Source organism: Molossus molossus, unplaced genomic scaffold (assembly GCF_014108415.1).
Source record: "Molossus molossus isolate mMolMol1 unplaced genomic scaffold, mMolMol1.p scaffold_m16_p_14, whole genome shotgun sequence".
Taxonomy (NCBI): domain Eukaryota; kingdom Metazoa; phylum Chordata; class Mammalia; order Chiroptera; family Molossidae; genus Molossus; species Molossus molossus.
Genome location: NW_023425349.1, coordinates 71,990,578 through 72,001,630, shown reverse-complemented (window position 1 = coordinate 72,001,630; position 11,053 = coordinate 71,990,578). Strand labels below are relative to the sequence as shown.

Below are 11,053 nucleotides of genomic sequence, written 5' to 3'. Positions count from 1 at the left end.
AAAATACTGAAATACAATAAATATAGTAAAATAGATCATTAAGTAGATCTGTATATTAAAAGGCCATTTATGATGGGTTGATGCCCCTTATGTACTGATGCTTTAACTCACAGTACCTTTAACTTATAGTAATACTACTAAAAGGAGCAGTTTAAAATAAACATGTTTAGGTATTAGATATAAAGTCTAGAGATAATAGGTATAGGCTTTAACTAAATGTTTCAGTTGCTTTGCTTGTCACATAGCTTAGAATCAAAGATTAAGAAAATGTTAGTCATGTTCTGAAGGCGTGTCTGTACAGTAAGTTCCAGGAGAAATGTTTAAAAGTACACTTTACTTGAGATAATAGAAAATACAGCTTGTTAAGCACAAAACAAGGATAACTTAATGGTGATGGTCACAGATGTATAGTTCTGCTTTTTGCTTTAAAGATATGTCTGACACAATTATGAGTTATTTGTACAGAATCTTGGTCCTTCAACCCAACACCCTTGTTTTCACTATAAAAGTTTAACTTGCTGATGTACTGTTTCTTTGTCGTACAGGAGGAGATAACTCCAGGGTCACAAGAAGAATTTATGAGTTTGTTTTACAGAAGGAATAAAAGATCCCACCAGCTGCTGATGGCCAGAAGTCTGCTTTCCCAAAATGTTGTTACTGAAGAAACACAGTCTTTCCCCTTGGTTCTCTAAACACTCCGCCCCCCCCCCCCCCTTCTCCCTTACTGCATAGAACTCCCTACTTTTGCTTTTTGAGGAAGACAAAGTTGAAAGATCTTGCTCTCCCGTCTCCCGTCCTCTGTCTTTGGCAAATTGAAACCTTTCTCAATCTCCAAACACCAGTGTCAGTGTTTGGCTTATTAGTGCATTGGGCACGTGAAACTGAATTTTGGGAGGTAGGTCAGGGGCACTACCAATAAGTATTGCAACAAATTTAATTTATTTCATTTCATGATGAAGGCAGAAAAAAATAGTCTTTTGAAATGACTAACTATATTGGAGAATGATGAATTGTACTGGTCTATAATAATTGTTTCATTAAGAGCACAGAAGTGGTTTCTTGGCTCTTAACCATTCTTATAAGCTTGATATTAAAGAGAAAAATACCATGACTTCTTTCTCTCACAATTTCCCAGGTACAGCAGCTCTATCCGTTCATTACCATAGAGACACTCCTTGGAAGTACCTCTTCAGGTCCAGTGTGGAGTGTTTATAGCTCAGAAGAGTCTTTCCATCCCCAATTCTGACACCAAGCAGAGGCAAAAACATGAGCTGTATTATTTACATAGCATGGTCCCAATTTGGTATTCAAAGAGACAAATGATAGTATTTTAAATGATTAAAATTTTGAAAATATGAACCGCGGGTATAATTGAGGTGTCCATGAAATGGTGTGGGATATAAATTATAGTCTTTTATAGAGGAATAACTTTAAGCATCTTCCCCCATGCCCTCTTCTGCCTTGTTTCCTTTCAACTCATACAAAAGCCTCAGTTCATTGTCATTCAAAAGGCAGAAAGCAGAGAGTATAAATCGTAAAGAAAAAATATACTTTTGGTGTGGAGCACTCAGACGCTGTTACGAGTTTATACCAAGTGGACACCATATATGCATGCCCCTATTCCGGCCTATTCCGTCCCACAAACGAGCTCACCCAGAGGCCCAGCCCGCGCCCTCCCCACACAGCTGGGCTGCCCCCAACCCCGCCCTCGCCGCCGTCTGCGCACTTCCTCCCCCTCCCCACACGCCCGCCACCCACTGACGAGTCAGGCGGCTGCGCAGTCGCGGTAGCTGCTGCGGCCGCTCCTAGCCCGAGGGATCCTGGGACTAGGCCTTTCCGGAAGGACCGGCTAGGCGTCCGGCTGGAGGTCGGTATTCCAGGCCTGTGTTCCAGGCCCTTGCTCCAGGACAGCCCCGTGGCCGCGGCAACGCTTTACTGACAGCGGGGGACCCACGGGCCGGGCCGGTCGCTGAGGTGCCCGGCCTCGCCGCCGAGCGAGCCGCGGAGCTGCAGTACGTGGCGGCGCCTCCCCCTCGGTCCGGAGCGGAACTGCTGGAAGAGCAGCAGCGCAGGCCGCCGGACCAGGTGAACCGTGTTGCTTAACCGCCTTCAGGTGATGAATCATCTGCATAACAGTCAGATTTGAGGTCCACAGCCCATTGTGGCCCTGCTGCACAACAATTTAAAGTGGATGACTGACTGGTGTGCCTGAGGGTTGCCACGGTGCCCGCTGCCCTTGGCAGGGAAAGGGAGCTCTTCTGCTCTTTGGACACCTCGTTTCCTTGAAAGCATTCCAGTTTCTCAGGCCTACGCCTTTGTGCAAGAGGCTTTCCCATGAAAGTGTCACTGGGTAACGGAGAAATGGGCGTCTCCGCCCATTTACAGCCTTGTAAGGCAGGAACCACACGCTTTTTTACCAGCAATACCCACAGTTCGGTGGTATTGCAAGGCTTTGATCAGCTCAGAATAGAAGGATTGCTTTGTGATGTGACTTTGGTACCAGGTGATGGAGAGGAAATCTTTCCCGTTCACAGAGCTATGATGGCGTCTGCTAGCGATTATTTCAAGGCTATGTTCACAGGTGGAATGAAAGAACAAGATTTAATGTGTATTAAGCTTCATGGGGTGAACAAGGTTGGTCTTAAGAAAATAATTGACTTTATTTATACTGCAAAACTGTCTCTCAATATGGACACTCTCCAGGACACACTTGAAGCTGCCAGCTTTTTACAAATTTTACCTGTTTTGGACTTCTGTAAAGTGTTTCTTATTTCAGGAGTCTCTTTAGATAACTGTGTTGAAGTTGGGCGAATAGCTAACACCTATAACCTTATAGAGGTGGATAAATATGTCAATAACTTCATTCTGAAGAATTTTCCTGCGTTATTGAGTACTGGGGAGTTTCTGAAACTGCCTTTTGAACGCCTTGCTTTTGTGCTTTCCAGTAATAGTCTTAAGCACTGTACTGAACTTGAGCTCTTCAAGGCTGCCTGTCGCTGGCTAAGGTTGGAAGACCCTCGGATGGATTATGCTGCAAAATTAATGAAGAATATTCGGTTTCCACTAATGACCCCGCAGGACCTCATCAATTATGTGCAGACAGTAGATTTCATGAGAACAGACAATACCTGTGTTAATTTGCTTTTAGAAGCTAGCAATTACCAAATGATGCCATATATGCAGCCGGTGATGCAGTCAGATAGAACAGCCATTCGATCTGACTCGACACACTTGGTTACATTAGGAGGAGTTTTGAGGCAGCAGCTGGTTGTCAGTAAAGAATTGCGGATGTATGATGAAAGGGCACAAGAGTGGAGATCTTTAGCCCCCATGGATGCTCCTCGTTACCAGCATGGCATTGCTGTCATTGGAAACTTTCTTTATGTAGTTGGTGGTCAAAGTAATTATGATACGAAAGGAAAAACCGCTGTTGATACAGTTTTCAGATTTGATCCTCGGTATAATAAATGGATGCAGGTTGCATCATTAAATGAAAAGCGCACCTTCTTCCACTTGAGTGCCCTCAAAGGACATTTGTATGCTGTTGGTGGGCGAAGTGCAGCTGGTGAACTGGCCACAGTAGAATGTTATAATCCAAGAATGAATGAGTGGAGCTATGTTGCAAAAATGAGTGAACCCCACTATGGCCATGCAGGAACAGTGTATGGAGGTTTAATGTATATTTCGGGAGGAATTACTCATGACACTTTCCAAAATGAACTCATGTGTTTTGACCCAGATACAGACAAATGGACACAGAAGGCTCCAATGACTACAGTCAGAGGTCTGCATTGCATGTGTACAGTTGGAGACAAGCTCTATGTCATTGGTGGCAATCACTTCAGAGGAACAAGTGATTATGATGATGTTCTAAGCTGTGAATACTATTCACCAACCCTTGACCAGTGGACACCAATTGCTGCTATGTTAAGAGGTCAAAGTGATGTTGGAGTTGCTGTCTTTGAAAATAAAATCTATGTTGTAGGTGGATATTCTTGGAATAATCGTTGTATGGTAGAAATTGTCCAGAAATATGATCCAGACAAGGATGAGTGGCATAAAGTTTTTGACCTTCCAGAGTCTCTTGGTGGCATTCGAGCTTGTACTCTCACAGTTTTTCCACCTGAAGAAAACCCTGGGTCACCTTCTAGAGAATCACCTCTCTCAGCACCTTCAGATCATTCCTAGGACTAAAGTGTTTTATCTTTGCAGTGCATAATGGATGATCTCCTTCTTCCCCTTCAGTTGTAGCTTCCAATGATTGGTTGAGTTATTAGATAAAAAGGTAACTGATGTTATTTGTATTGTTTGGCTTAGTATGTTTATCAAATGGTTAAATGCATTCTGAAAATATTCAGTATAGCCAGCTGTTAAACAAAAAGATCTGTAAAAATATGTTAGATGGCTTTTTGTGGTGTTATGTAAGTCAGATTGTTGGTGATTGTAATAAATGTATAATTATGTTCATCATGCTTCAAAGTTGAAAGTTTTCATCAAAGATTTGATTACGAACATCAAAGGGAGACTGCCAGCTCTAACCTAAAATAATAAACGAAAAGTCTCCAAGTATTATTAGCTACTTCCCTTTTTTCATAGAACTTTTGACATAGCTGCCAACTCAGCAAATTGTGTGGGTGCATTCAGAATATGTGAAGTTTCTTAGGCAGGTAGGAGAGAGAATATATTCAGAAATAGTAACTTGAAAAAATCAGTTTAGCCCTAAGTCAGAGTTTGTTTTTCTGGAGAGAGTGAGAAAAAGAGAAAATAGACACACGTACATACATACATATATATGTATATATATACACATACACACATATAATTTTAAATTGATTGGCACGTCAAATAGAGTGAAATTGTTTTTAAGTTTAAATTCTACCTAGCAGCTATTTCTATGCAAATGTGAATTCAGTACCAGAAATGTCTATATAGTCATGCTGAATTGAAATAGATAAGTACTATAACATATTAAACTGACAACCAGGTTTAGCATTTGACTAAATTGTTACTGCAGATGAAACTTATATTACTTTTTCTGCTTGTATATTGTTTTCTGTAGAGTTTCTTTTATACAGATTACCTAGCAGAGTTCAGGTTTCAGAGAATTGGCTTTGCTCAGTATATTTATGCTCTGCTATTTTCTACCTTTTCAGGAAAATGTATGATATTATAAAAGCAAAGAAAGAAACCTGCTAAACAAAGCTATAGGGTTTTAAATTTAGTCACCCAACTTAATCATTCTAACAAGATTATTTGATTTAGGGTGGTTGCCCTGGTGCTGCTCCTACCCATGTGCATCCTGAGCTTTGTGTGATCTGCCTCAAGGCCATGATCTGAGCAAGCAGTGGACACACTCTGTTCTGCATCAAATCGGAAAAAAAGTCCTTTTGGCTATGTCTAAAGGACAGGACCAACTTCAGATGTCCTAAGTAGCCAGCTACAGAAAGCCTAGGGCACTGCTATTTCTTGCAGGCAGTACTGTACTAAAGTTGATCGTCAGGCTCTTCAATACCAAGGGCATCCCTACTGGTTGAGAACCAGGGGCTTTATCAGCAAATGGAATCATAGGAGTCCTCTGTAGTGAATAATTCTGAAATACTTTGCTAGAATGTCTACCTGAGGAAAAAAATTTACATATATACATTTACATACATGCATATGTATGTGTATATCCCTTTACTTAGGAGATTGTCATAGTGTAAGTCAGGAACCTTCTTGTTATTGACAATCCCATAATGAAACTCAGGAACCAAGACAAAAGGAATTGGCTTCCAGGGATCTGAACTTTACTGCCCATACAAGTATTGATTCATTTCAATGCTTTTTATGATTTCTGCATTGGCAGAAATTTTCATACTTCTATGTTTTTTTAATGACTCAATTTTTTATTACTAAAAATAACACATTTGAGTATATTTAGAAAATAGAAAACATAGAAATTACTGTTAACCTTGTGCATAGAATAAGCAAGAAATGGCATACCAATCATTTCCTTGATTATTAATAAGGTTAAGTATTTGTTTCCTTCGATCAGATGTTCATGTTCTTTGCCTTTGTAGTGCCTATTGGAGTTGCTTTGTTTTTCTTATCAAGTTATACTATCTCTTTATATAATAAATATAATTTAACTGGCATTTGCTTGCATTGATTTTTTTCCCCTCAGTATTACAGTTTTACAAAGGAAGGGCTATTTAGTTAATTTTTGAGATCAAATTTGTCTCTTTTTTTGTATTTTGACCTTTTGGGGATAATTTTGGTGGTTTTTTTTTTTTTTTTAACATAGTACAGTACTGATGTCACATTCCTTGCCCCTACCCTTTATCCTATTGCTTTGTCAGTGGTAATTCTTTTTTTTTTGGTTAATTCTCACCTGAGGATATTTTTCCATTGATTTTTAGATAGAGTAGAAAGGAGGGAGTGAGAGAGAGAGAGAGAGAAACATTTATTGGTTGCCTCCTGCAGGACCCCAACCAGGAACCTGCAACCCAGGTACATGCCCCCAACTGGGAATTGAACCTGTGACCCTTTAGCCCACGCTCTAACCATTGAGCAAACAGGCCAGGGTATCAGTGGTAATTCTTAACATGCTAAGGTGGCATTAACTGCTTGTCTCCTGTTAAATAGCTTTCCTTTCTGGTTGAAAGAAAAATTTTTTATAAAAATCTTTATTTTAATAAGAATATTAATCTTTACTTACAGCAAATATTTTCTCATCATTTTTCTTTGAGTATATGTATTAACATACACTTTTTTTCTTTATTGATTTTTAGAGAGAGAAACATCCATGAGAGAGAACATCGATGAGAGAGAACATCGATTGGCCACCTCCTGCATGCCCTGCACTGGGGATTTGGCCCACAACCTGGGCTTGTGTCCTGACCAGGAATCAGACTGGAGACCTCTTGGTGCATGGGTTGATGCTCAACCCCTGAGCCACACTGACTGGGCAACATAACTTTTTTTGTAATGTAGTAAAATTAGTTTTTTTTTTAATCATTTAAAAAATGCTTTCTTGCTTAATTTTTTTCCCATGATGATGAGATGGTATAATTATCCTACTATTTTGTTATTATAGTTATGGCTTTTTACTAGACTTCTGGTATAAAATTTAATGTGTTTTTCAAGTTATTATCTAATTGTATCATCACCACTTTCTGAATAATCTTCACTTTCTTACTGAATTTTTAAGCTTTTAAAAATCATATAATAAAACTTTATTATATAGGCAATTTAGGATATTTTTTTCTTCAATTCCAATGACAACTCATTATTCAAGTTGTCTTGGTTATATAGATTGCTGTTTCTAATGGGCTTTTGTTTTCCATTATATTCCAAACTTTATTGCAGTAGTAGGAAATACATAGTCTTAGCATGTTTTTTGTCATTAGTACTCTCTTTGATTCTTCCAGTTTTTTGGGTGAAACATTACTCATTGATTCTTAACAGTTTTTTGGATGAATCCTCTTGTGTTTTCATCTTAAAGAGGCATATATTACCTGCATAGTATGAAAGCCTTGTTTCATATTATTGACTTCATAACATAAAGCATTAGTTAATACTTCCAGCAAAATTATGGTAGTTACAGAAGGCATTGCATTTTGTAGGTATTTTAATAGGGATAATTCTAGTTTTAGAATTCCTTTGTTAAAGAGAGATATTCTTGATCTTGTTCATGAAGTACCTCTTTATCCCTCATTAATTGGGAGTTTTAAAATGAGAGTCATTTTTATCACAAATACCTATCAAAATGTTTTGAGGTGGCAGTTTAATTGTTCTCATTTCAGATAATGAAGAAGAGTTTGTTTTTTAGTTTTTCCCAACGGTTGGGTTAGAAAGCACTTTCTTACATTGCTGAGTACATTATCAATTGGCATACACATTTTGGACATTAAGTATATTTCTGGAATTAATAATAAAAGTAAGCCAAAATAATGGTCATCTCAACATTATACTATTGTTATTTTCTTCCCAATGTGACCTCATCAGACATTTTATAAATATACTTTTTTTAAATCCTCACCTGAGGATATCTTTCTGTTTATCTTCAGGTAGAGTGGGAGGGAGAGAGAGAGAAACATCATTAATATGAGAAGGACACATCGACTGGTTGCCTGATCCCCTGTGGGGGGCATGCAGGAGGCAGCCAATCAATGTTCTCTCATCTATGTTTCTCTTTCTCTCTCTCCCTCCCTCCCTCTCTCTTCCTCTCTCTAAAATCAATAAAGAAAAATAACTTATGGTAACTTGTGTATAGTGGGTCAAAGAGAAGAACCTATTCTTTTGCTATCATAAAAATACAGGTTAAATCGCTTTGACTTTTATTGATAGATTAATATATTAGAATATTGAAAACATTTCATCAGGATTCTAAGCCTTCACATCTGTGACTACGTGTTTTTTTTCTTTTTTTTTATAGAGTAAGTTTTCCATTAACATTTTTTATTTTTATTTTTTAGCAGAGAGCCTCATCATGAAGACACAGAAGACACAATCTTTTTATTTTTTAAATTTTTTAGAGAGAGAGGAAGGGAGAGAGAAACATCAATGTGAGAGAGAAACATTGATCGGCTACCTCCTGCACACCCCCCCACTGGGGATCGAGCCCACAACCCCAGGCATGTGCCCTAACTGGGAATCGAACTGGAACCTCTCAGTCCATGGGACAATGCTCAATACACTGACCCACACCAGCTGGGCCAGGGTAAATCTTCAATGGCAGAAAGACTGTAATATACAGTATATCCAGGTATAAGTAAATCAGACAAACAATATTCTAAGAGTTTTTTTATTGGTTTTCCCATGTGGATGCTAAGATCAGAGTGCCACTCTAACTACATAGCTTTCATCCAGCCCAGACAGCAGTACACATACACACACACAAGTGTGATACAGTTCTGGACCAGCCAATACAAATTCTTTTTTGTACTATCCATGGGCTCAAAGAAAACCTACTTCTTGGCTGTGAGAATTTTAAGAGTGGCATAACTACCCATTTCCTCATTCTCCAAAACACTTTCAGAGAAAAATATCCTAAACATTAAGCATCCTTTCCTTCAGGATGGAATACTTAATAGTGTCTCCTAAAAGATATCTGGAGTGCACATATCCCCATATTTCTTTTCTAGAGAGAACTGAAGGAACAGGATTATATTTCATGCAGTCTTAGAATGAATATAAAGCTGATGACAGCAGCCAAGGTCTGTGACCTGGTCTCAGATGTTTCATCATGTACATCTTCAATTATAAGTCCATAGAACACTCCGGCTTTTCACTATTCTATCTTCCAGAAAACTGTTACTATAGAGATACAGGTTTATCATTCTTTTTTTGTTTTAAAGTCTTTCAACAAATGTTTATTGATACCCACCCATTCAGAGTCCTACAGACAATAGAACTAAAACACTATAACTTTTTCACCTGATAATCTCTACTGATACTGTTTCTGTTACAAACACTACTGCTTATACAAACATTGCTGCTTAGCATTAATGCTTCTTCCACAAGTATAACTAATGAAAAAAAGCATCATGTACAGGTGCTCAGAAAAATGAAAGATTTTTATTAACTAATCTTGGAAACTGACTGCAAACAGAATTTAACCCCAGGGCCCAGGTGTTAAATCTCTGTTTTGCTACTTTAATAGGGGATGTTTTTTCTCCCTTCCTCTAGCCCAATTAAAAGCTAAACATTTTCTACCCAAGACAGTAAAAGGTAAAGACTTCCAGTAAGGTCAGAGGCCATCAGAATCTATGGAGTTTAAGGCCCCACACCTGGACAGTTGTATTACTGTTTTAGGAAGAGTCTCTGTTCCTGGGGGAATGGGAAGGGACTTCAGGCTGTGGGCACATTCAAATCGCCCAGTCAGTTTAGGTAGGACGGGTCATGGGATGCCATGACCAGCAAGGTGTCACAAATCAATCCGAATTCTGGTCTATGACAGGAAGCTGGGAGACATAGAAGACGTTCATGCCTCCTCCAGCTATCAAATCTCCCTCTAATCCAGAGGAGGTTAGGTTATTTTTTTTTTTAGTTTTTTCCCCCAAAGTCAATAAGTAAGACAATCTCAATTCCCCGAGAGTACATACTCTGGAAAGGAGTTTTATTCTGGGATTTTTCAAGAAAAGAACTGTCTGTCTTTAAAGTGTTAATACCTGGTCTCAAAGAACTCTTATCTGAGCCATCTGTTGGAATGCAGATTCTGAGAAACAGATCTTATCTGAGCCTAAGCTGTCTGTGCCAGTCAGTTTAACTCAGCTCACCTGTGATTTGCTAAATCAGTAAGTTTCCTATATGATACCTGTCTTTATGAAAACATGTCTCTAAAAGTGTCATTATGTTTGCCAGAAAAGAGCCCATGTTTCCAAAAAATATGGAATGTGTTTGCCAATCTTGGACATACTAATTGCTTACTTTTAGCTTTTTCTCCCTGCCTGATCTCTCCAGAATTTGGCAATTTTTAATGAGTGAGCCATGGCATCACGTTTCTTTGCATAAGACCAGTCTTCACGTCTGGGCTTTTTAACCAAGACTTTGACTGGAATGCCATGAGAGACATGCCTGGACTCTGGATATCACCAGAAAGCCTTAAGGAATTGAGATCGATTCTCAGAGCTGATAAAAGCCAATGAAAGCCACTACAGACATGGCCTAATACCTTGCTTGGTTTTGTGGTTCATAGCAGTCTTTCCAGGTGAGGGACAAAGTTGCTTTCCTGAAAGATGACAAGAAAGAAACCTCAAGATGTCTTTGGGAACCTCAAGAATGTGAAGAATTAACCCAAACCTACAGGTATTACAGGCAAAGCCGGATGGCAAATGTGAGTTGGCTTCTTTGCACTGAGGGGCTGACTGTAGCCCAGTCTAAAGATTCTTTGTGAAAGATTCCAGCAAAGCAGGTTTGAAAAAGCCTGTGTGATCTGTTCAGTTACGAGTCTAGTTGTGCTTATGCAAATAATCAGACTAAACTAAAACTGGATTTAAGGCAGCTTCTTTAAAAATGAGCATAGTTTAGGGAGAAAAATTATATGCCAATAAAACCACAATGCCCAATTGTG

At 38.9% G+C, this 11,053-nt stretch overlaps 1 protein-coding gene across 1 annotated transcript; it reads left to right on the top strand.

Annotated features, from left to right (window-relative positions):
• Positions 1-1,772: 1,772 nt before the first annotated feature.
• Positions 1,773-6,089, top strand: KLHL9 (kelch like family member 9). The gene has a single exon (XM_036261639.1). It carries the CDS (start codon positions 2,335-2,337, stop codon positions 4,186-4,188), a length of 1,854 nt encoding a protein of 617 aa, XP_036117532.1. The 5' UTR covers positions 1,773-2,334; the 3' UTR covers positions 4,189-6,089.
• The last annotated feature ends 4,964 nt before the right edge of the window (positions 6,090-11,053 follow it).

Coding starts and splice junctions, on each gene's coding strand:
- KLHL9 (XM_036261639.1), top strand. CDS start 2,335: ATGAAAGTGTCACTGGGTAACGGAGAAATGGGCGTCTCCGCCCATTTA.